Source organism: Carassius auratus, chromosome 14 (assembly GCF_003368295.1).
Source record: "Carassius auratus strain Wakin chromosome 14, ASM336829v1, whole genome shotgun sequence".
In the NCBI taxonomy this organism is placed as follows: Eukaryota; Metazoa; Chordata; class Actinopteri; order Cypriniformes; family Cyprinidae; genus Carassius; species Carassius auratus.
In genome coordinates this window covers 14,029,243-14,055,390 of record NC_039256.1, presented here as the reverse complement: position 1 = coordinate 14,055,390, position 26,148 = coordinate 14,029,243, and the positions used below count along the sequence as shown (strand labels likewise).

Below are 26,148 nucleotides of genomic sequence, written 5' to 3'. Positions count from 1 at the left end.
AGTCTTACCCTTAATGACGAACAGATTTAGAAGTATTCCCAGAAGGATCATGTCGACTGCTGCTGGATGCGCTCGGCTGGACGGTGATGCTGCTGGGGAATCTCGGGGAAGCGCGTCTGGAACCCCCGGATCGGTCCGACTCAGTCCGAGTCACTACATCCATACAAGAGGACCACCGTCCGAATGATACAAATCTCCAAAACGACGTGTCCGAAAACCAGTTCCAGTTACAAACTTGTGCGATATCGGAAGCTTTCTAATGCGTAAGGGGTGTCCGAGGAGCAATGATTTCACACAACAAACAAACGGGGGAAATTACAAACTGTCAAACGCAGCTGATGTCCGTTATACTCACGATCGGAGTCTGTCTAAAATAATAATCCTCGATTTAAACGCGTCTCACCGTGATAGAAGCGTAACCGAAGGCGCGCGTCAGATGTGCCAGTGTGCGCATTAGTGCGCATCAGTTTAATACAGTATATGTGAGAGCGACCCCAGATGCTTGATTCCTGCTGTCCCACAGCACAATGTGCTCAATCCAGTCCTCAAACTCAGCGGCGAATTTTACATGCAGCTGCCTCCCTGTGATTGGCTCGGCCTTTCTCTGTGGCATCCATGCAAAATCCCTGACCAGCCTTCTGGAGAGCTGGGTCGGTGCTCCTATAGGCTAGAGAAATTCAGCCTGCTCTGCAAGTATCTAAGTTTGCAAGTGAATCTTTCAGCAATAGTAAAATGTTACGGCGATTAAAAAAGTGAGATAAAGGACAGTCAAACTGTGCAATCTTAAAAATAACTGTCCTTTTTAGGATTCCATCACTCAGAGGTTTTAAAACGGTTCATAAGTTTACCAAATAATAATTAACTCTTTTAGACTTTAATTTTTTAAGATAAAAAAACCTCTTATGTTCTTCAGCTTAGCATATTTACAAAATTTATGAAAATTATCCTATGGTGTTTTTTTGTACTACTGAGAACCTATGTAAGGGCACAAAGGCCCATTCACAGCAGAGCAATAACTATAGTCCACAGCACTGAATGATTTCATTCTGTTTACTGTAGACAGACGCTGCAGGTTTGCCGTCTGTAGCTTTAAATGCTGGATCTCTTCAGAAGCAGGATGGATTCTGGTTGGCTATCATTGTTTTATCATTCATCAGCTGGAATAAATCTTTCTAAATGTTCTTCAGTGCCCTCATCCTTATGGTGCCATTACTTTAAATTTATAACCATTTATAAACTATACCTTTATCATTATAGTTAACGTCCTTGGTGTGAACAAATGTTAAAATAACATTTAATAAAAAATCTAATAAAATCAAGCTACGAAATTCCACTGCTTTGTGTATATCTATTTCTGTTTAAAACCCATATAAATTAATGTTATATTTAATTATAATATTGAACAAACCCAGGTAATCTGGATATAAGTATTGAGATCACCCACAAAACAATATTTAACAGTGCTACAAAACATAAATATGGGAACAGGCGAGACTTCATTGAGAGAGTTCACAGGGTATTCCGTTTCAGTTTGTTTACAAAACTCCATACAGAGAAATCCCATAAGGGCCATGAGCTGTCCAGACCGTGGATACAACGAGCACAACACCGTTAGAACTTTAGATTCTGAAGTTTAGTTGGCAGGACTACAGAGATATACCAAGGCTGTATTTCTGTTCCAATTTCAGGATTTGCGAATGAAACTTTAATGAGAATTTGATTTGTCCAAGTGGTCTGACTTGGCCCAACAACTGGGTCTATAATCAGGAGGCTTATGAAGATACACATTCGGTTGATTACTGCAGTGCAACAGCCTGCACGGTCATCTGTGTGCGTGTGTGTCTGTGAGAGTGGTTTGCTGAGCGGACAATTATGGCCATTTAACTAATCAGAGTAAATGCCATACAGAGCCATTGCCCTGATGATGTCACAGCTCTGGAGTGTCACACTGAGTGCTTCCATCTGGTTGGGCTTTTTAGTGGCCGGAGAGCCACACTTCACTTTTTCTTTTGTTCTCTCTTATTTTCATGCAGTCTGGTCATACTGTCCTCTTTTCAAATGCAAGATGCAGCTTTATCCCCCTTTTTCAAAGAGCAGATGTAACTAGATTTTTACACTTTTTTAAAAAAAGTGTTTAAACTTGAAACTACTTTGAAACTGTGAGCTTGTCAAGTTATAACCTAATAACAATTGTCAGTAAACTGCAGTCAAGATGTATTGGGGAGGTTGTTAGCTGCATTAAAAGCTTCAAGAAAAAGTAGTTAAATACATTATGATGTGTAATTTTCAGTTTTTGAATGAACAGTTGCAATTAGGGTTACAGTATCAAATCTTAAAAGTAGGCTATATGTATACTAAATCAAATATGGTCTCTATAACCAAGCTGAAAATACAGTTCATAGTAAAGGGAGCTGAAGTTGTTAATTCATTCATTTGCATGAATCATCGCATGACCCGATTCTCTAGAATGATTCAGAATTTCCAACACTACATAAGAAAGAACGGGCCTTTTAGAACGGACCAATTGACAAGAATCAATCAGACTTTCTAACTCAAAATACAGTATGAGAAAAAACATTTAGAAATGAATCTGACTTTCCATCTCAATATATAAAAGGGCGGACCATTTAGGACAAACCGATTAATTAAAACGAATCAGACTTTCCAACACAGCGTGTGAGAGAGAGCCATTTAGGGTTAAACTGATTTACTAAAATGATGAGACAATCCATCACTATATATATATATATATATATATATATATATATATATATATATATATATATATATATATATATATATATATATATATATATATATATATATATATATATACAGTATATATATATAGTATATATATATATATATATATTTATATATATATATATATATATATATATATATATTTATATATATATATATATACAGTATATATATATATATATATATATATATAAACTGATTTATTGGAATGAATCAGACTAACCAGCTACTGTACATATGTGACCCTGGACCACAAAACCAATCTTAAGTCGCTGTGGTATATTTTTAGCAATAGTCAAAAAAAACATAGTAGCCTATGGGTCAAAATTATATATTTCTCTTTTAAGCCAAAAAACATTAGGATATTAAGTAAAGATCATGTTCCATGAAGATATTTTGTAAATTTTCTACTGTAAATATATCAAAGCTTAATTTTTGATTAGTAATATGCATGGCTAAGAATTCACTTGGACAACTTCAAAGGTGATTTTCACAGTATTTAGATTTTTTTACAACCTCAGATTCCAGATTTTCAAATAGCTAGTTGTATCTCGGCCAAATATTGTCCGATCCTAATAAACCATACATCGATGGAAAACGTATTTATTCAGCTTTCAGGTGATGTATAAATCTCTTTAGCATAACCACTCTAGCAGTTAATAAACAGAACTTCTTGCGTCTTGCGTAAGAACATTGTAGCCGGAGCTACTTCTCTGTTTATGTCTATGAAGAATCACAAAGGTACTGGGTTACTCCGCCGCGGTACACCTGAAGCAATCTAAAATAGTCAGAATATAAATAATTATTATAGGTGTACCCCAGTGATTCAGGATTCAGTTTGGAAAATGGATTTATGGTGTACTTGCTTATTATATACATTTCGTAAATCTTGAACACAAAAAAAGTTACGGACCGCAGCTCTGATTGGTTGTTTCTTACTGGGAGCGGTGTATTTCTGCACATGGCAATAGGGCCACTTGGAGGACCCAGAGGAGCTTGATTTTTTCACAGATTATATATCTCATATTCTACTGTCAGGACATAATGACAGGTTTCACAAAAATGTAAAAAATACATTTTTACAAAAGTTACCTACTGCAGCTTTAACACTTGTTTTGTGGTCCAGGGTCACATATGAGAGGAGTGGTTCATTTAGGACGAATCGATCCACTTGAAAGAATCAGACTTTCCAACACGACATATGAAGAGATTCATTAACTGAAATTATTTGGACCGATTCATTATGAATGAGAGGAACATTTAGAACGAACCGATTCATTAGAATGAATCAGACTTTCCAGCGCAGCATCAGAGAGGAGCATTTACGACGAATCGATTTCTCTGAAATGAACCGGACATTCCAACGCTATGAGGAGGACCGTTAAGGTGATAGTGTTTTCTTCTCCTCGGTCGCGCTACTTCACCATGAAGGTTTCGCTAATGGAAAAGCTACACTCTGACAATAATTAATGTGTCAGACTACAGAACAATATTCTTTGCTACTTTTAGTAAGCTACTCATCAAAACTGTAATGGTTTGGGGTGTTGCCAGGGTTGCGGTTTTGTGCTTGATTGCTAGTGTGAATGCTTAATAGTCCGAATCAAAAGAGCGCGCCAAAAGTTCTTCAATGCATTGTCCATTTTATTAAACATATGTTTATGTTTTACCTTCCCCTGTTTCCACACCGTTTCTTACTTGCAATTTCTTCCCTTCACCATCATCACAAAGATCTTTCCATTCGTCTGTCTTCTCTGGCTCTCTCTTTCTCCTCCTCTCCACTCATCCCTCGCTCAGCTCATCATTGCTTTACGATAGCTGTGACCTTTTCAGTGGCACTCCACTATCAGACTCTTATCTCACTGCCAGTGTAGCCGAGCGGTCATTTATGAGGTCACTTCACAGAAGTGGACATTAGCGATAATGTACTTCCAGTGACTCAGGTGTCACACTAAAGCGAAGGCAAGCGCGCGCGCACACGCATCAACTACTGCCCGGCATATAATCAGCCGGCTCTGTGTACATGACAGAGATGTGGACGTCGTAACAAATTAAAATGTCCGTAGGTGGAAGGAATATTTCGCTTGATGAGAGAAGAGAAAAAAAGAGACAATATATTTTCTTCAGAGTATTACAAACGCACGCACACACACGCACACACACAATATCTCGATCCCACTCGGTTTGTACGCTTGTTAGTTCCACTTGAAATGGCAAATGACAAACAATCAGAGGCAGTGAAGCAGTGGCTTACCAGCTCACAGAACCAGCCAAAACAAAACAAACAAGGCAATTACTGCAATTCACACTACACCAGTTCTCCATGTTAAACACACACACGCACACACAGATAAACACAAAGGCCTTTGCAATTATAAACATTATTCTCATCTCTTGCAATCTATTTTTGACATGCAAACTAACACTACACATATACATAAGCTCGAGCAGCGGGGATGTACACGGTATATTAAAACGACTAAATCCACTGAATAAAATATTTTCTCATCTTCAAGGTTATGAAGGGAAAGTGGAGAAAATCTCCAAACTGATTTTTTATACATCACTGGCTTTGCAGGGCTTTGATAACCTGAGGCCAAAAGAGGAAGTTGGCAGATGTGTTTAGTTTACGGCCCGTTTGAATGTCTCCCTCACAGATAGAGAACAACTTTATGTCTCTGTGCTACACAAATGCACACAAAATATAAAGTTTTTTGTTTGTTTGTTTGTTTATGTTTATCTCTCACACATACTTGTTAGACTCTTTTGACTGGCAGTAAATTATAGGCATAAAACAGCATTACATGAACCGTGTAACAAATAAACAGTTGGCAAGAGAGAGCTAAACAAGTTCAAAGCTTTGTTTGTCATATATGAGTCATTATATGAACACGATCAATCATTTTAATTAGAGCAGTAAACAAAAATTTGCTGTTAAATGCTTTACTGGCTAAAATATCAATATATTTTATTGCCATTTTGGCGTGTATGTGTGTATATACATATTAGATATAAAATTATATTTAATACAATACAAAAATAATAATAACCCACCTGAACATTACCGATATCAAATATGGAGTGATTTTCTCTCTAACACTATATAAATAATGTCTTTTTTAGTCCAGTGCCGAAGACAAATTTGAACAGAAAATGAAAACAATTGAACTGAAAAATTCATTTTAATTAAAACAATCATTTATGTGTCCACAAATTCTGATTAATTCACCATCACATCACTACTGTAACAATAATAATGAAAAGACAAAACTGTAGCCATGTTTAATTAATATTATTATTCATTTATTTATTTATTTGCCTGGCAGGTAAAGCAGAACATATCTACCTTGTCAAATAAAATAAGCAGGAAATCTGTTTATTCGGTTATTGTAGCTATTATAGAAAAGTCCTGTTGAATCTTAAAGCTAATGAGAAAACCTCATAACCCAAACATTTGGGTTTAAAACATTTCATCCTGTCACATTCAGAATAACCCAGCTTATTTTTTATTATTATTATTTCAGCATATGATGACAGTACAACTTGTTAACACTGAAAGACTTTGTCTTTGTCTGGTAGAAGTTTTAATTACTTGGAAATTAAGTTTCATATTCCTCTGATAGAGTATATGGAAAGGAAAGGGCATGACGTATGGAGTGGTAAACAAACACACACCCCAAGCAGCAGTTGAGGGTTCAGTTCTGTGGGGTCAAGGGTCTCACCTCAGTCTTGGTATTGAGGATGAAGCATTCACTCCCACATACAATCCCTGCCGGACCTGAGACTCAGACCCCAGACCTTCAGGTTACAAGTCCACCTCTCTATCCATTAGGCAACAACTGCCATTGTTTGTTAATGACCTAAAGCCAAATATGCAAAAGCACAGTGATTTATGCAAGAAGATCAAATTAATGTGTGTAAATGCTTGTTAGTAATGCATGATGTTATTGGCATGTGTGGTTGCGGGCCCCTGATTAAGGATCTGGATGGCTTGAGGGAAAGTAGCTCGTCCTGACCCCTGCTGGCCGTACAGCCACAGAAGAGCTTTATCTGACCACAGCAGAGTGAATGAAATCCTTAGTCAATTTTCTTGCCATATAATCTTGCTTAGATGCAGAGATGTCCCACAAGCAGGCCAGAACAATGGAAGCCTGTTTTATTCAACAGTCAGGGAAAAATCACAAGTTTGCTAACTTAAAGAATTAATTACACACTTCTACTAAACATACTTTCATGTACATTATTTGCATGTCATGTTACCATTAACCAACATCAAAGGAACTGTGAACTAGTGTTATTTTAGTATAATTTGCATACTATTATATCAATATTTTGAATTCGTTTTTGGTTTTTATATTATAATTTAGTTAAAGTTTTAGTTATTTGTTGTGTGTTTTTGCCATTTTTTTTAGTTAATGTTTTTTAATGTCTAAATTATTTAAAGTAATTGTTTGCCTCAAGTTGTATTTAACTTAACATTTATTTTATTATTTTATGGTGGTTAGTAATATTAACTATAATTATCTTGCGAACATGAAGGTGGTGTTAAATTATTGAAATATTAACTTCAATTAGTAAATATTTCATGGGGCTCAGCTTAAGAAAACATTTGGAAACTATATTAGTAAATGTAGAAGTTAACTTTAACTAATATTGATATGTGCTTTAGCATTAGTGTCAACAAATGGAACCTTATTGTAAAGTGTATCCTGTAGAAAGGCTTTTTCTTGGCTGTCAGCATCAAACCCATCACAACAGAGCGAGAGAGAGAGGGATGGCAGAGAAAAGGAGGAGGGTGAGGTGGAGGAAGAACAAACATGTCCTTTTGAGATAGACTCTAGTACTAATATTGACCAGCATGCTTCAGAAAACACAGATGCACGACTCTGCTACATTAATGAAAACCCTACAAAGGACCATCGACACGTTTTATCAGCAACCTGAATTAGCAGCGTCTGTTCACCTTGATTGCTAGTGTTCATATGTATCACTTTCACATATGTTTCACACACACACACACACACACACACACCACTGCACATGCAATCAGCCAGCAAATAAAAGCATGTGGCACAAAAACTAAAATAAAAACACAAAACATTTCACATGTTAAGCAGGGACAAGTCCAACTATTAAAACACACACAAATGCACATGAGCTCATAAATTAGAAATGTCATTTCAGACTTCATCAGAGGCTCCAGTAGGTCCATGCAATATTTTTCGGCCTAATAGATTTGAGGTGTCATTCATATTTGTAGCACAATTTTAAAGTGATACTCCAACCAAAAATGAATATTATGACATCATTTATGTCACCCTCATGTGGTTCCAAACCTCTGCAAGTTTATTTCTACATTAAAGAAGATGTTTTGTAGAATGTCAGTAATCAAACAGTTTCCCCTTGACTTTTATTATATGGCTACACTGTCAGAAAAAAAGGTACAAAAGCGTCACTGGGCTGGAATCTTAAACTTTTGGACCTTTTAAATCAAGTACTTAAAGTGTGCATACCAGTAACATATTTTGTAGGCTAATTTTTTTTTCAATTGGATACAAAATACAGTGGAAGTCAATGTGAATTTAAACTGTTTCTTTACCAAGACTTCAAAATATTTTCTTTTATGTTCCACAGGGGGGAAAAAAATGCACCCAGGTTTCTAAAAACAAGAGTATGTATGTGTAGCCTAAATGATGACAGAATTTTAATGTTTTTGGGTGAACGTCCCTTGAGTGAGTTACACATTAAGGTTTAATGCTTCTTATGTTTGATGAAACTCCTAACCTTAGGTATGAGCTATAATAATAATGACGATTGCCTCAGCAAACACACTTTAAGTACGCATGCGGTAGTTTGTGCTGCGAGAGTCAGGTTTTAGCGGGGCTGGAGGGAGGAACGCACAGAAACGTGAGTCATGTTTATCCCAGGTTAAAACATCAGGGAGCCTCTAAGCTATGAGCAAGCTGTTCCTCTCTTTGAAACAGTTACTGTTTACTATTTATTGTGGCGCTGATAGGCTTTTAAGAAATGATATCTCTTCCTGCATTTAAGATGGAAGCTGCTTTATTACCTCCTGAATGAATAAATGAACGAATACAAAGCTAGTCGAAAGAACAAACAAAAAGAATGTGATGTTAGTGTATAAAATCAACATTAATCTGTAGAGATATGACATAAATATATTTTTGAGTTTACATAAATATATTTTTGCGAAATAGATATGCTAGTTGAAAAGTAAACTGCATGGACCGATATCAGGCAAACCGATATTCTACCACTGTGACATTATCAATTTAACATTACCGCCCTATAGTGACAGTTCAGATTAACCAACTCTGTCAATAAATAATAGACATTTTGTTATCAATATTTGTATTGAATTTTGAGCTAGAATACATCCTTGTTTTTTTTGTTTTTTATATAGACAACCACGTGACACTAGTGTCACTGAGTAATGACTGCTGAAAATTCAGTTTTAACAAGAATAAATGACATTTTTCAAATCTGTTAAAACAGAAAATAGGATACTTAATACTGTAATAATATTTATAATATTTCACAATATTACACAATATTACCGTTATGTATATATATATATTTTTTTTTTAAATTACAAAAAAATCCAAAAATAAATTATATTAAAACAGAAAATAGTTATTCTACATTAGAACAATATTTCATAATATTTCTGCTTTTCTTTGTTTTTATTAGATAAATGCAGCCACACACACACACATTTATTTCTGTGAATTGTCTGGATTTTCCATAGACTTCTATTATTTTTACAATGTCCAAACAATATTTTCTATCCCCTAACCCTAAACCTACCCCTTACAAGAAACCTGTTTACATTGTTAAGCTTGCAGGTAAACATCATTTACAATTTTTAAAAATGTTTTTATTTATTATTTATTAAAAATTCAGGTTTTACTATCCTTATGGGGACATTTGGTCCCCACAATGTAGTATAAACAAGTACACACATGCACACAAACACACACACATTTATTTATTTATTTGTATATCAAATCATACATGTCACAATTATTCATCATTGTCTAGAAAATGAATTTCACAGCAGAAACATAGAACTCTATATCAGATCAAGCACTCTTCCTAAATGTCAAAAGAAGATTAAAGTTAATTGAGACGCCCTGAAAGTTAGTGTGAGTGTGTTTACAGGATGAGTGACAGGACTGAGGATATGAGTTTTGACATTGGACAGATTGCGTGTCCCTCGGTGAGCCCCGGGGTGGCAGAGGGGCTGGGATCAGCCCTCCATGAGGCGGAGCGGCTGGGGTATGAGCGCGTGTGTGTGCATTTCAGGACAGGCTCACAGATGTGCGTGACGACCCCACGGCGAAGGAACTGCTGTCGCTACGCAGCACACATTGCATAGCAACCGGATAACATCAGTCAGATAGGCCCAATTTTAATGTTTAGATGTAAAAGGTTATGAATTAATTAGCCAAAGGCAGAGACAAGGCTCTGGATAAACAAGAAAGACCGTAATATCCGAATACAACTTAATTATAAAACTCCCTATGTATGATGGGTTTTTATCACCTTCAAACCTGGTGCTGAATAAAGCCATCAATCCACAGGCGACCTGACTAGCATGTCACAATTTCCGCACGTCCAATTTGTGAAAATGAATTGCATAGTCTCTAAATCAAATGAAGTGTTTAATAATATTATCACTGTGACTGCAGTCAATGTGACAGTGTGAGGTGGCTTTATGACCTTCACTACATTAGGAGGTGTTGATGTGTTTATTTCCATGTAAACAAACTGTAATAAAAAGACGAATCGCACATCTCACAGCCCGGAAAATAGAAAGATGCAAGTGATGAGAGGTGCAGAGGGGAGCAAGAAAAACATATGGTAGTTGTCTATTCTGTCTGTTTTTCTTTTCAGAGAATTAAAAGGCTGTGAGGGAACGGAGGGATTTTCTCCTGCTAAAAAGTCAGAGCTGGAGGCCACACTGAGAACTAAGCCAGGTTCTGCCTTTCATCTGGCACAGCAGCATTTTACCCTGACAAACTGTGTACCTGCACTCATGCATGTGCTAAGCTGGTGTTAATTCAAAAGTCACTGCATAAAATACTGTCTTTGATCACTTTCATGTCATTTGTGCTCAGACCTACATTTTATTGTAACTTGGCCAGAGCTGTATGACACACTAAACTCTTTAATTCATCTGCTAACATCTGAAAAAAAAAAAAAAAACTCAGATGGTGTTTATCTGAATTAGGCATATGCATGATCAAACACAAGGTGTCATGATTGCATACATTTTTTTAATTAAAAAATCAAGATGAATCTGAAGACAGTTCTTTATGTACATAATAAAAAATGCATGCTTTAACAAGCATGGCTTTTGAAGCAGAGTTACAAACAGAGTTACCTTGAGATTATTTATTCACACTTGACAGCTTAAAATGAAGGTGAAAAAAAATATGTTCAGAATGGAACTCTTGCTTTCATACTGATCAGTGTTCAGTGTTACATACGATTTGGAAAAAAATATGATGATGCTTGTTTCAAATGAGTTATTATATTGTTATATGAACTTAACTTGTCGTTAACATAAGCAAAAACAACAAAAAAGTTAATTAGCTCATGAATAAATAGTTATATTGTATTGTAATTTACATTTTTGTCAAATTTGATTATATTAAAAAAAATTGGAATATATAATGTAATATAATATCATACATAAATCTACCACATCTTAAAGTAACACATATATTGAGATTCACAATTGACATCTTAATATTAATTAATAAAATAAATGTTTGGAATAGAAACTCTTGCATTCTGTGCAGTGTACACTTGCCTACTTTAGTTTATTTCCGTGAGTGGCATCCACTTACCCTAAACAACAACAAAAATTAATTAGTGCATTAATAAATATAGTGTTATTGCATTTTCATTTAATTTTCTGTAAAAAAAAATAATAATAATACACATAAAAAAAAAAAAATATATATATATATATATATATATATATATATATATATATATATATATATATATATATATATATATATATATATATATATATATATATACACACAAACAGCAAGACAAAAACAAAGAAATGGAATGTTCAATAACTAAACACAAATCTTGAAAAACATTTGTTTTTCTTAATCCAATTTCCTGTGGAATAAAAAGTAAATAAAGCATCAAATGTCCAAGAAAAACAAAACAAATCTTTAAAAAGCGTCCACTTTCTGTGTCAGGAGACAGTTTTATGGCGCAGGGGTCATGACCTGTGAAAACTCAGCCCAGCAGGACACCCAACACAACACTTTTCAATGGAATAAAAACACTGGAAGATCTCCATATGTCCTGCTGTTTTGTACGCATAATAACCAAACGAAAAAAGTAAACCGCATTTGCACATATTGTACACGGCTCTCGAAAGGTGAAATGAAACGTTTTTAAACAGTAACAATGTTGCCGAGGCTGAATAACGTTCACTCTAATGATGCAAAGCTGCCACCTGCTGGTGAAGAGCGGAACGTCTCTAATTATTGTTCTCCCAATTAAACCGGTTTTAAAAATGTATATAACAGATTTATTCATGCATACTTGTACAATTACAAATGTAACGTCTGTCTTTAAAATATTAATTGTGTAAGTATCACCACAATCTCTGCTTAGGAGTGAAATTTGAGCGCGCTGCGCAGAATCCGCCCCCTTTCCTCAAGGGTGTCCAATAGTCTCCAGAGAGACTTGGCATTGTTTTAATGACCTTTGCTAGACTTTTCCACCAATTTACAGGTGTGCCATCGCAGGTGGACGGCGACATGGAGGGACAGCAGCTACAGCAGGTCAGTGAGTTTATTTACATTTAATATTTATAAATGGCACACTTGTTTGCCAAAACTTAGCACAGTAAGAGTGTCATCATAGTTTGGCGCTTGAACGCACTTCAGCTCACCGATATAACACGGCAAGCGTTACACCACCTCTCTAATTTGATTTCTGGCAGCTTTTGAACCCGCAGAGACTGAAGTCACTTCAAGAATGGATGCAGAAAAGCTCAATCACTTTAACACAGGTCAATGGGCAGAGGAAGTATGGTGGTCCTCCTCCGGGTAAGTGCTCTTGAGTGAACCGAGATGATCAGCCTTTCGGAATTAAACCACAACATGTGGCATTTAAGATCTTTTATGTCTCATAGCTTGAGACTGAAGTGTGATGTGGATGAAGACAGAGCTGTGGCACATGGCTTCTTAATTTTCCTTCATAAGGTTCAGCCGAGCAGAAACAAACCGTTTATCTTCATCATCTTGGGTTTAAAACATCTTGTCATGTAGAACTGATAGGAACGTTTAAACCACGCCTCTTTTGTGCTTAGTCTTTTCCTCCATTAAAACATGAACACCTGGAGCTCAGTTAGACTGCAAGTCCTCATTGCTGCTCAGTTAGTGCTGATTAGAGGGTTTTCATTATTGCATGATGGAAATGATTAGTTCAAGATACTTTTTAATGTAAAAAATTGTAGACTGGTAACTTAAATTTGAATGTGTTGATCACTTTAGATGTAAATCACGTTTAAACCAGACACCAACAGTGTTTTCTCCTGAAGTAATATGTGTTTTAGTTGTCACACTTAAGGAATACTATCACCTAATGAGTTCATTTTAAAAGTAATACATATATACATATGTATAAAATGTCTTTTATATGTAACAAATCTTGAGTGCATAGGTAGTACTTAGTATTTATTTCTCAACGAGTACATTCAGCTTTGGTCTGAAACTCTGGTCAGTGCTTGTCATGTGATGTTTTCATCAGTTTTTCAGAATACGATTATACTTTTAAAGGATCATATTGTGAGGATTTTTATTTGCCTTGATCTTTATATCTCCAACAGCTGGGTGTACTACGAAATATATCTCAAACTATAAATGCTTTATATATATATATAAGATCTTGACAGTCTGAGCATTTCAGTGTCTGTGATGGTTCATGAAGCTTTGAAGTTACAGCTAACCAGGGTTTTTTATTTTTTTATATTGTTTTATTTTATTTGTATTTATTAAAGCACCTTCAAAAAGTGTATTTTGTCAAAAGTGTGTGTATATACATGTAAATTAATATATAAATGAGAATTTCTATCAGTCTATGTGCATAACACACAAGTTTGTGTGTGTGTGTGTTCATGAATGCATGTCACATATGTTTTTCAAACGTGTAAATTTCAACTTTCCAACATTTGTCGTGAAATATTTTTGAAGTGCAATCCCAGTCACTTTTGTTTTTGAGAAAACATAAATTATCACTCCTTTTGACTTTCTTTCCTCCAGGCTGGCGAGGTCCTGTTCCCGGGCCGGGCTGTGAGGTTTTCATCAGTCAGATCCCGCGCGACGTCTACGAGGACCGCCTGATCCCTCTTTTCCAGAGCATTGGCACTATTTACGAGTTTCGTCTCATGATGAACTTCAGCGGGCAGAACCGAGGCTTCGCCTACGCAAAGTACGGCGACCCCCTCACCGCCTCTACCGCCGTCTTGACCCTGCATCACTACCGTCTGCCGGAGGGGGGCTGCCTGACAGTGCGCAACAGCACAGAGAAGCGGCAGCTGCGTCTGGGGGATCTTCCGACTAGCATAAATCAGGTGGAGTTGCTGAGGATGCTGCGAATGATGTCTGAAGGGGTGGAGGAGGTCCTGCTGAAGATGGCCGGGCCCAAAGGGAGAGAGTTTGTGGCCCTAGTGAACTACTCCTCCCACTACGCCGCATCCATGGCCAAGAAAGTGCTTGTGCAAGGTATGCCAGGGCATGGAAATATTTGGATTATTAACTGAATGACTATTATTTAAAAAAGAAAGTAGTATGCAGTATGTTGTGTGTGTAGTATGTGAATTTACAGAACAGTATTTTATATACTGTGTAGTATGCATTAAGCAGTACACCAAGGTTTATAAATTTTATTAATATACTCGTGTGTGGATTTTTAATTAATACTTTTTTAATTAATACATTTACTCCGCAAAGATGCATTTGATTGACAGTGTCTGTTTTAAAGGGGTCCTATTATACTTTTTCACTTTTTGAATTGTAGTCATTGTGTTGTGTTTGGGCATAAGGATCTGAAAAGTTACAAATCTCAAAGTCCACTCCATCGGGAGATATTTCAATAAAAAAAAAGTTTTTAAGAACTACAATTTATGTTTATACTAAAGATATTAGTTTCTTCTCCGTTTTGTGATGTCATAAAGCCACATATTAAAATATCATTAAAATATGGAAATTTGAATGTTTGGGGGTTGGGGAGGGGCGAGGTCGAGGTTAGAACTCTTGGTTGAGTGCATCGGACAAGACGACAGCGTTGCAATTATGAAAACATTTAATAAATTGCTGACAGTACCAAACTGGACAATGAAGTAATCTGCAGAATTTACACCTCAATTATGAGACTACAGTGTTTCCCATACATAGATTTTTTTGTTGCACCACAAATAGATTACCCAGAAATCTTGACGTAGTTGAATAAACATGAGTTCTGTATGTTTCAAAATCGAAACCCGGTGTGGGTTTCTTAAATATCACTGTATTTCTGAAGGAAAATTCAGAAAATTTTGGATGTCATTATCATTTAATTTTGCATGTAATGTCTGATAAAGCAACGTTTGTGAGTGGAGTGCTGCTTTGTGTACAGCCGTTACCGGGGAAACCTTGATCTCTTCCATTCCAACAGCGCCTCCTGCTGGCAGAGAATTAATTTGCATATTTATGCTGCCTCCCAGTCTGTGGAAGCCTGTGGGAAACACTGGACTATGGTATAAATACAATTATAACAGTTTCACTGCAATTCATGTTATAATGTTAAAATTAAAGAACAGTAAACATTACATATTACCGTTGGGCTTATCTGTACATAGTAAATGCAGTTATTTTTAAGCGGTTTTTGACATGCTATCTAAAACGTGATTTATCCAAAAAACAACAACAATAACACTTCCACCATAGATATGTTTATGGTTACCACTCTAATATGTCTTGCATAATCCATGCGTGCAATGGTTCTGTGCGACCCTCTTGTTCAGTATTCTTGGAAAAAGAAAAAGTTTTGTAATGATGTAAATTATGTGACAAAGCCTGAGAGCATGTTCTAGTACACCCCCAAAACAAACTCAAGACTTTGTAAAAAAGCATAATAGGACCATTTTAATAAATGCTGTTCTCTTAAACTTTCTATTTATCAAAAAATCCATTTCAAAAAGTATCACATTTTCAACCAAAATGTGAAGCAGGTCAGCTGTTTTTAAACATTGATAATATGAAATGTTTCTTGAGCAGCAAATCAACATACTAGAAGGATCATGTGACACTGAAGACTGGAGTAATGATGCTGAACATTCAGCTTTAACATCACAGGATAAATTAAAATTTTACAATTTATTAAAAAATAAAATTGTAAGAACGGCAGCATATGAAATGCATAAATATTCAACAATTAAAAGCAGTTAGAAACGGGGTGGGAATCCTGTGTATTTATGTTATGTATTTTTGCTTGTATCTGAAAACAGGATGTCTTCTATTTTTTTTAGGCCAGTAAATGAGATGGCAAAAATATGATGAGGAGTGGTGCATCTTTTAACAATATGCTGTCTTCTAAAATGTACTCATATATACATTTTTATGTAATGTTTTTTTTTCTCTGGAGTAAGAGAAAGTATTGTAACATTCAACAAATTATGTTCAAGTATTCAAGAATTATTTTTTACCCCTTGTCTTTTCAGCTTTTAAGAAGCAGTACGGCATTTCTATAACTGTGAAATGGACGTCCTTCTCCAAGAAAAATCATGTATCTGAGACCGAACAAGAAGACGGCACCTTTACCCCACCTGGTCCGAGCCCCCTCCCCAAACCCTCCATGACCCCTCCCCTCCTGCACCCTCAGCCCTCCCTCCACGATATCCTGGCCCACCCCTCTGTCCAGTCCTTCTTCCGGGCCGGTGGGGGTCCGGCCGGCCTGTCGAGAGATGAGATGAAGCCTCAAGGCCCCGTGAACTGCGACGCCGTGACTCTGCTGCAGTGGATGTGCGAGGTGAACAGACTCGGTGCTCCGAAGTATGAAGTCCGTTTCCATCACGCCAGCTCCGACGGCTTCCTCTGCTTCAGCTACGAAGTCCTGATCCCATGCTTTCTTATTCCCCTGTACGGGGTCATCCAGGTCCTTCCAGGCCCCAGCGCTCAGGCCACGAAGGAGGAGGTTTATCGAGCCGTCGCCGAGCTGGTGATCCAAACCATCTGTAAAGTCTCAAATCTGCGACCTTTCTAAAATTTGAGCTGCTAATGTAATGTACCGTTATCAGTTTTACGTTCAGTATTCCAGTTTGAAGGCATGTACTGTTCCATTGTCAGATGAATGAGTGGAAATTAATGATTAAACAAGTATTTAGTTTGTTGAAGAAGAAGAAGGAAAAAAAAGGCAATCTGGGCAGTGAATAGTTTTGAAGTATTATGTTATCGTTGTTATGTTTTATTATATTTTAACAATGTAATATTAATCATTTGTTATTTTAGTCAGCCTCATCACAGTTGGATGATTGCATGTTTTCACAACTTCTTATTTTGAGTGTTTTTCACCATATTTGATTTTTCACGATTTGTTTCGATTGTTTGTAGACTTTGCATGGTGTGCTCTTGTTTCCTTGTTTGATGGGTTGTACTGACTATATAAATGACTTTTGTACAGTAAATAAGTTGTTCAAGAAAGAATTATTGTGTAGGCTATTGCTCAAGTCCCTGATTATGACTTGGATCGATTGCTATTGTTCATACTTGTGGTAAGAAGTCAAAACTTTTATGCTGAAAATGGCTAGATATGAAGAGAGGTCTTTCAAAAATGTTGTGATTTTATAAAATAAGACTAAAATAATCAATTCTTAATTTTATTATATTCTCAATAAGAAAAAACAAATCGTAATCTATATATAAAATTGTAAAACTAAATATTTTCTAAAATGACATTATCTGTAAAATCACAACTTGCATAATTACTACTGAACAATTAGAAAATTATTTAAAAGCAGTAAAATTAAGACAGTAATTTGTCTAAGAAATATTACTTCTGTAATTTTTTTTAATTTACAATAATTATAATTTGCATTGGCAATACTAACATTCATGGCTGTCTTAAAGACACAGTTACACAGAATGTAGACCATATAAATGTAGCATCTTGCATGTGGCATTAAAACAAATATAACTGACACAAATATAAAAGACAAACAAAATATCTTCGTTACTCATTTATTGATAGATCTGACATAATCCAAGCACATTGTGAAAGAGCAGGCTATGAGCTGAATATGCTTTCTCCTTAAGTGTCAATGTTTGATTACAGACACAATTGTAACTGGCGTTTGGTAAATGGGTCCACTGTCGTCCTTATGGTGACTGTTTTCAAGACTACAAGGTCCTTGTTTTGATCTCATCCACCAGATCTGCTCTGGGCACATCAACCTACAGGAAACCAGACAGCATGTTAGTGATTTTTGTAAATGTTCTTCATTTTTGTTTGATCGGACTTCCGAAAATTTAGGTGTAAAAATGTTAAATAACTTTATTTCCATGAAGATAAATAAGCATGCAATGCAATATTGTGTGACAAATGTAGCCTGTTCGAAACGTTTAGTTTGAAATAAGGCATACGACTGTTTTATAATCAGTTAATCAAAATTATAAATTGTCAACAATCTGTGAGGCTATCAAACGCACTTCTTCTCGGCTGGCCACATTACGCAGTTTGACGACTCCATCTTTGAGCTCTTGTTCTCCTAAAATAGCCACCAGTGGAATCCCGGTTTCCTCACAGTGCTGCAGTTGGCTCAACAGCTTCGGGTTTTTCTTATATAAAACTTCAGCCTGTAGCACATAATGCATAGCTCAGAGATCCATAATACAACTCCACATTCATTTTGGTTTTCTTGAAATGACATTCAAGCATGTACCAACCTTGATTCCAGCGTTCCAAAGCTCGCTGGTCAGTTTGAGTCGCTCTTCTAGAAGGTTCTTCTGCGCTGAGGCCACCAGCACTTGAGTTTCAGTGGTGCGCACCTTCACTGAAGATGCCTGCAGGAGATGACAACATTCCACATTTCTATTGAAATACTTTTCATTTAAAACACAGCGGCACCATTCTAAAAAATGTTCTTAGTGTAATAAAAATAGTTATATAACTAAAAAACTTTAAAAGAAACCGTTAATCTGCACAGATCATAAATAACCTTTCATAATAAAAACCAGTGGCACCATTCCAAAAAAGGAAAATCATTTTACAAGGCATTTATTAATTTAAACTATTTTTATCACAATAATAAATGATTAATATTGTTTTAAAAGTTTTAAAATTTAAGATTTCAAATAACTTTAATCATTAAAACAGTGGCACCTTTCTAAAAAATGTACTCCGTGAATAAAAATGTCAATAGTTTTAAATAAATATATATTTTATAAAATTTAAAATTAACTCTTAATATATATTTCATAAATATATTTAATTAAAGTTCAAACAGTGGCACCATCCTAAAAATATCCTTAAAAAAAAACTTTTTATAATTATAAAAGATTATAATGTTTTAATAATTTAAATATCATTCATACTAAAATACAGTAGCTCCATTCTAAAAATGAATGTAAATCTGAAACAGCATTAATTAAAATAAATATTAAAAATAAACCATTGATCTCTCTAAATGTTTAAAAAGCATTAAATATTTTAAAACTAAACATTAATATACCCAGTTTTTTTGTTGCAAATGCCATTTTATATTATATCTAAATGTTCTCTTAAAAAACAAACTTCCAAAGCAGACATAAAAAAGAAAGAAAAAAAAAGGCATTATATACCCTCCTGCCCCTTTCTCTCACTCACCTCGGCCTTCTGCTCCATGATGGAAAAGATCCTTTCAATCCCAATGCTGACGCCAACACAGGGCACTTTCCTGCCCTTGGGGTCAAACATACCCACCAGACCATCGTATCGCCCTCCACCAGCCACGCTCCCAACACTCACGCCAGCCTCATCCGCCCCGTTCTGCTCTGTGGGCGTGCACACCGGCGCTGGGATGGTCTGGGACAGAACGGCTTCATAAATCACACCAGTGTAGTAGTCCAGTCCTCGAGCCAGACTCAAATCAAACACCACCTAGAGTGAGAGAGAGAGAGATTTAAAAATTAATGAGGGCAAACGAAAGGAACAAGATCACAGAGGCAGACAGTGAGTGGGTGTGAAAAAAAAAGAAATTACAGCTGCATTTACTGAAATGAAATACCGGTGAAATAAATTTTATAGGGTGTGTATTTCTTCTATAATGGATTATAAATAAACGTAAGGAAGATGTGTGTGGAGCATACAAAAAAAAATATGTTGTGACGTGATACAGACAGCATCTTAATTTTGTTACACACCTTTGGCTTAGTATGAAGGACAACAGGAAATAACTGAATTTTCTTTCGACGCATTCTTTGACCTCTGACCTCACCTTATCTGTGACCTGGAAGAGCTCCAGGTAGCTGAAGAGCAGCTTCATATCTGTGAGCCCAGCGCAGGCCTGTTTGTTCTGGGACAGTTTGGGGTCCTGAAGCAGCCGCTCGGCCAGATCCTGTCCACCTGGAGGTCAGAGATGTCAGCAGATGTCGGAAGATACAAAAGGGAACACATCTGGTCAGGTAAAAACTGACGGTGATGTGTGTGTGACGAATGCTTACTCACCCTGCATGCTCACATACGCTCCGATCCGATCGGCCACATCCTCTGAAAGACCTTTCTCATTCACCATCTCCTTTCTTACATCCTCCCAGGCCGTCTACAAACACAACGAGCACGTCAAACATTAAACTGGGCCTGGGTTCAATCATATCAACCCACTATTCAATAATCCCAACAAGCTTTGCTACTTTAGATATGAAGTCTCAGCTTTTAAATTCGGTGCAATTTGAAATGTTTATGAGCTGGTTTTGAGAGTTGATTGAATATGGACTGTTATTAATTTTAACCTTCAATATTATAGCAATGTACCAACCAACAGGGTTCCCTGTATAATTTACAGCTTTAATTAATAGATTGTAGAGTAGGTGAAATGCACTGTACATCGCAGACCTGCCAACCTTGGAATGTTTTTTTTGGGGGGGGGCTTACAGTTTACTGTTTTTACTGTTTAGCGTCACTGTTTAGCTCATTATTGCGATTTCGTTTTTTTTTTTATTTTTATGCAATTTCAAAAAGCAAAAAAACTAAATATTCCAGTACAGTCCAGTACAGCGTCTCTGACAGCCTCACATGCAGCCTTTCTGTCAGAACATCTGACGGGGCGAACGCGAACCGTTTTGAACTGAAACTATAAACTATAGGCTACTAGCTGAGATATAAAATGCAAAAACAAACAAATGCTCTGATTGGTTGAACTCTACATCCTTTTTTTTTTTTTTTTGCTTGTTTTGAATACTGCGCGTGAAAAAGGGCGTCACTAGATTTTTGCGTAGTTTAGAGTGACAAATCATACCAGCGTATTTTAAGGTCAAAATGCGTACAGTTTGCCAGGTTATACATTCCAATTTATGGCTAACGAATTCAAAGGCAAAACTTTGATAGATAGAATTGATTCCTAAAATCTGTCTAAACCCTACCTTAAATGCATTCTATTATTTCAAACATTCACTAAGAAAACATTCTCTTGCAACAGAAAGCCTAATGTTAATGTTTGATCTCTCACCTTGTCCAGTTTGTCCACTGTGGAGCAGATTGTGCGGAACTTCTCGTCAGGAACGCCGCACACAGCAAACATTCCATCTAGAATTCGTCGGTCATTCACCTGAAACACCACTACAGTGAATATCCCATCTCAAGCTGATAAATGCACAACAAGAGGTTCTACAGAGACTGCTTCTGAAGGCTGACATGTTTCCTCACTGATCTGCAGGCACAATTCAGGACGGGCTTCTGAGGCAGCATAGTAGTTTAATGATATACATCAGCATAGAGAGAGTTTTGGATTATAACTAAGAAAATATTAAATTATTTAAATACTAATTTCTTACTAGAAACAATATCAAAAGTGTGCAAGGTTGGTTACACACTGCAACATTTAGACGCCATTTTTATTATTTGAAGATCACCTGTCACTGAATGGAGTGCACAGGATAGTGGGATATCACTAGCAAAGGATGCATCGATGCTGCCTTCAAAAATCAGTCAGATGAAAGCATCTCCGCAAACAGGATGTGACAACATCACTGGATTATGACGTGCCTTGTTGCTGAATTTTTCAGCTTTCAGACACAGCCCATAGTACTGTCAATTTCTCATGTCGACCAGCAACCAACCTTGATACGAAAATCCCCCAGATCTAATTCGTTCAGGATCTCGTAGACAATTTTCAGACACTCGGCATCAGGGATCATGGCATCATACTGACCTGCAATATCGAAATCCTGCAGCCACAAAGATCAAGAATTATTTACATTCACATGAATAACAACAATTCTATTACTACTACAAGTAGTAGTACTATATGTTTATTTAATGACATGTCAACATCTTAGGCTATTTTCATGGCAAAAACAATAAATTAAAAAAATACAAGTTTAACAAATTCAACCAGCAAACAAAGATTTTTTACGTTAACATATACTACTCCAAGTAATACTAATAATAGTAACAGCTGATTTGAGGATTGAGGTACTCACACACTGGTAGAACTCCCTGTATCTGCCCCGGGTCATGGCTGGGTTGTCTCTGCGGTACACTTTAGCAATGTGGTAGCGCTTAATGTTGGTGATTTTATTCAAAGCCAGATAGCGAGCAAATGGGACCTGAGGAGAAGAAGTCAAGGAGCCAAATGCTGACAGCACTGTTGAGATTGTTATGGTGAGATTGTACACACATTCTAGTGATTTAAGCACAATCCAAAATAGCTTTTACAGAAATAAAAAAAGCACTCTGATTTCTGTTGATGCTATTTCTGGATTTCACTTGATAATTTCTGTCCATTTAAATCAAAATCAAACAAGCTAACAGATGCAAATCAATCTGACTTTCCCCACCCAGCTATGTGTCTCGAAAAGATTCAATATTAGATCAATAAACGCATGTCTGATGGATACAGTGAGGTCATATCTCAGAGACAGAAGTTCTCCTCCCTGGTCCTTCAGATCGTAGATGAGTTTGGAGTCTTCGCCATACTTCCCCGTCAACGTTTCCTACAGAAACACAAATAAACAGGGTCATTATGGTGAATGAATGCAATTATGTGATGCACAAACTAATGTGTAACTGCTAAAGAGACCTTCAGCTCAAAGACGGGGGTATCGATGGTTTCAGCACCATGGCGTTTAAAGCAGCTGACGATGATATTGAAAACCTTTTCTCTGATAGCCATTTGCTTGGGGTTATAGTCCCTGGTTCCCTACAGAGAAGAAACGAAAGATATTGCACACTGCGAACAAACCTGTGTCTAAAATGTCAGTGGTTTATGTACCTTGGCTGTCTTGAGAACAAACACATGTTTTCCCTCATCTCCTCCCAGCTGAGCTTTGAGCTGCAACAGTTTGGCCACTTCATCATCAATCTGAAAAACAAAAAAGAGTTTTTACCTTCAGAACAATTTTTTTTCCTAAAAAAATAAAATAAAAAATAAAAATAAAGATATATATTTTTACCCCAATTCTCTTGTAATGCAAAATTGTTCTAAATTACATTTAAATTCTGATTTAATTTGTATTTATTTATTTACTATTTTGTCCAAATAGGATGACTTAAATTTCTGTCTGCATGAAGGAAATCAAAATTGATTTCAAGTGACCTGTTATTTTCTCAGCCTTTCATTACAATTTAAAATAACTGTTATTATTCCTGTGATGGAGTAGCATAAATATATATATTTTTACCCCAATTCTCTTGTAATGCAAAATTGTTCTAAATTACATTTAAATTCTGATTTAATTTGTATTTATTTATTTACTATTTTGTCCAAATAGGATGACTTAAATTTCTGTCTGCATGAAGGAAATCAAAATTGATTTCAAGTGACCTGTTATTTTCTCAGCCTTTCATTACAATTTAAAATAACTGTTATTATTCCTGTGATGGAGTAGCATAAATTTACAGCAGCCACTGCTTTAGTCACATGATCCTTCAGAAATTTTTCTGATGTGCAGATCTCCTCAAGAATTGGTCTTACAATTATCATTATCAATGCTGTGAGCAGTGGTGCTGCTTAAAAATTTTGTGAAAAAAAACAATGATACATCTTTACAGGATTCATTGATTAAAGGAAAGTTCAAAAGAACAGGTTTTATTAGAAAAATAAATTATTTGTAACATTACATGCCTGCACTGTTACTTTTTAGAAATTGAATGCATCTTTGTTGAAATAATTTCTCTTTTTATTACTAATCCCAAATAGTACTGTATAAATAGTAACAAATTAAATATATACATATATATATTTCTTGACTTTGAAGTGAAAGTTGACCTGCTATTTTCTCACCTTTAAGTACATTTATTTTTGCTCTTCAATAAGTTCAGTATTGTTTTTGGATAGGAAAATAGGATGTGAGCAGACTACAGGCAGCATGGTAAACTAAAAGTCATAAGATGAGCAGTGACTGGCCTTTGACTCAAATAAAAAGGTACCTGTGATAAAGTCATTCCAGAGGAGAAGCGCAGAAATGGCAGGTTGACAGCAGAGCGACGGCCCATGAGTCCAGCACACAGCCGCATGGAGACCAGCCCCAGAGCGTTCATTATGCACAGTCCAAACACACACCAATCACAATACCATACAGTCCAAAAACAGATCCGATCCGATCCCACAAACAGCGAGGATAATCCAGGTGTGCAGCGATGATGATGATGATGATGATGGTGGAGGTGGTATCCGCGCCAACAAGCAGGAAGAACAGGAGAAAAGTGGTGAGCAACCCTGTCACTACGGGCCCTTAAGAGAGGCATCACAGCAATGAGAAAGCAAAACATGAGAGGAGGCTGTCAAAATCAACCAGCACCCCCAAACTGAGCTAGAAACACCCCACACCTCTAAGATGAGCACATAATTGTTTATAGGGCCTTTTAACACCCCATGAATCAGAGATACCCCATATATGACCTAACTTGCCTCTCTTTTACATAGACTTGTCGTTGGTCTTTTTTCATATTTTCATTTTTCTATTGTTTAAGATTTGTTCTACAGATATACTGAAGTACAATAATGATTTTCAATCACGTGATTTATCACTGGACACTCATTAGCGTCACATTTCCATTCTAAATCAACAGCAGTCACTGTAACTAAATATTATTATTGTATTATTTCATAATATCGTTACAGATACATCCTCCATCCACATACAGTAATGATGTCCACCATGACGGACAGATTGCATCAGCTGGCTAACAGTTAGCACCATGCCGTATGTCTAATACAGAATAACATTCATTAAATACGGAATTACGACAATGGAATAAATTAAAACCAATAAAACAGATCATAACCTGTCCTGCAGAGGAGACGTAAATATTTATGATGTCCCGTTTTCTTACATCAAAGATACAGCAGGCAGCCACCGATCACTTCATGTGTTCCGTCATTAAGCTTTGAAACGCTTCAAATCGCATACTAACCTGTTCTTTACTCGCTTTCTCTGATTTCAGTTTCCTGACGACCTCTCCTTGTGTTTTAATCGCCTCCTGTAGCTGTGCTTTATCGGCCATGGTGCTCCAGACAGACAGCCGATGATGAACCTGGGACGCATAGACGGAACTGCAGCTACTGCGGCGCACACCTTAAACGTCACTGCGCATGCGCCGATGAACACTAGAGGCGCTAAGAATTTCAATGAAGATAATAAAAATTGCTTTTTAAAAATTGCAATTATTATTGTTTGTTGTTGTTGTTGTTGTTGTTACTTAAAAAAAGGAATGGAACTGTATTAGTGCTTGAGCTAGTTTAATACATATTTATAATATATTCATATATATAAACATATTATTCTCTATATCTTGATAAATTGATTAACAAATACATTATTGTTTATAACAACAACAACAACAACGATGATGATGATGATGATAATAATAATAATAATAATAATAATAAGTATTATTATTATTATTATTAACATTTTTGTTGTTGTTTAAAAAGAAAAGTAGTAGTGATCCAGCTAGTTTCATGCATATTTATAATAAATACTTGCTCAAGTTTTATTTTATATATTTTATATTTATTCTTAATAGATATTAATAGAATTTTATACCTAAAAATATATGTATTATTATTAAAGTCTGTGGAGTGGCTGTAAGAACAGCATGAGTCCAGCAGGTGGCGGTAAAAACACGCGTCTCCTGCAACACGATGCGAAG

General features: G+C 36.1%; 3 protein-coding genes across 4 annotated transcripts in view; 1 reads left to right on the top strand and 2 right to left on the bottom strand.

Annotated features, from left to right (window-relative positions):
- gfra3 (GDNF family receptor alpha 3) overlaps positions 1 to 628 on the bottom strand; it is a 30,410-nt gene extending 29,782 nt beyond the window's left edge. The window contains exon 1 of the mRNA XM_026280174.1: positions 9 to 628. Coding sequence (XP_026135959.1) covers positions 9 to 51 — 43 coding nt within the window. The 5' untranslated portion in view covers positions 52 to 628. The remainder of the gene's footprint in view (positions 1 to 8) is intronic.
- An 11,364-nt stretch (positions 629 to 11,992) lies between these two features.
- Positions 11,993 to 17,201, top strand: LOC113113732 (dead end protein 1-like). Its single transcript, XM_026280173.1, has 4 exons — positions 11,993 to 12,602; positions 12,764 to 12,869; positions 14,085 to 14,546; positions 16,523 to 17,201. The coding sequence occupies exons 1-4, from the start codon at positions 12,519 to 12,521 to the stop codon at positions 17,062 to 17,064; spliced, it is 1,194 nt and encodes a 397-aa protein (XP_026135958.1). The 5' UTR covers positions 11,993 to 12,518; the 3' UTR covers positions 17,065 to 17,201.
- Positions 17,202 to 18,022: 821 nt separating this feature from the next.
- On the bottom strand, positions 18,023 to 25,569 carry LOC113113731 (histidine--tRNA ligase, cytoplasmic-like). 2 transcript variants are annotated; one of them, XM_026280171.1, is made up of 14 exons: positions 25,411 to 25,543; positions 24,424 to 24,727; positions 23,267 to 23,356; positions 23,075 to 23,194; positions 22,893 to 22,988; positions 22,476 to 22,601; positions 22,113 to 22,220; positions 21,503 to 21,601; positions 20,503 to 20,596; positions 20,273 to 20,400; positions 19,663 to 19,935; positions 18,744 to 18,860; positions 18,507 to 18,653; positions 18,023 to 18,251 (listed from the first exon to the last, which is right to left on the bottom strand). In XM_026280171.1, exons 2-14 carry the CDS (start codon positions 24,532 to 24,534, stop codon positions 18,198 to 18,200), a joined length of 1,563 nt encoding a protein of 520 aa, XP_026135956.1. In that variant the 5' UTR covers positions 24,535 to 24,727; positions 25,411 to 25,543; the 3' UTR covers positions 18,023 to 18,197. The 2 variants fall into 2 exon arrangements, with proteins under 2 accessions (XP_026135956.1, XP_026135957.1); XM_026280172.1 differs by lacking the exon at positions 24,424 to 24,727 and having other exon boundaries at positions 25,411 to 25,569.
- Between the last annotated feature and the right edge of the window lie 579 nt (positions 25,570 to 26,148).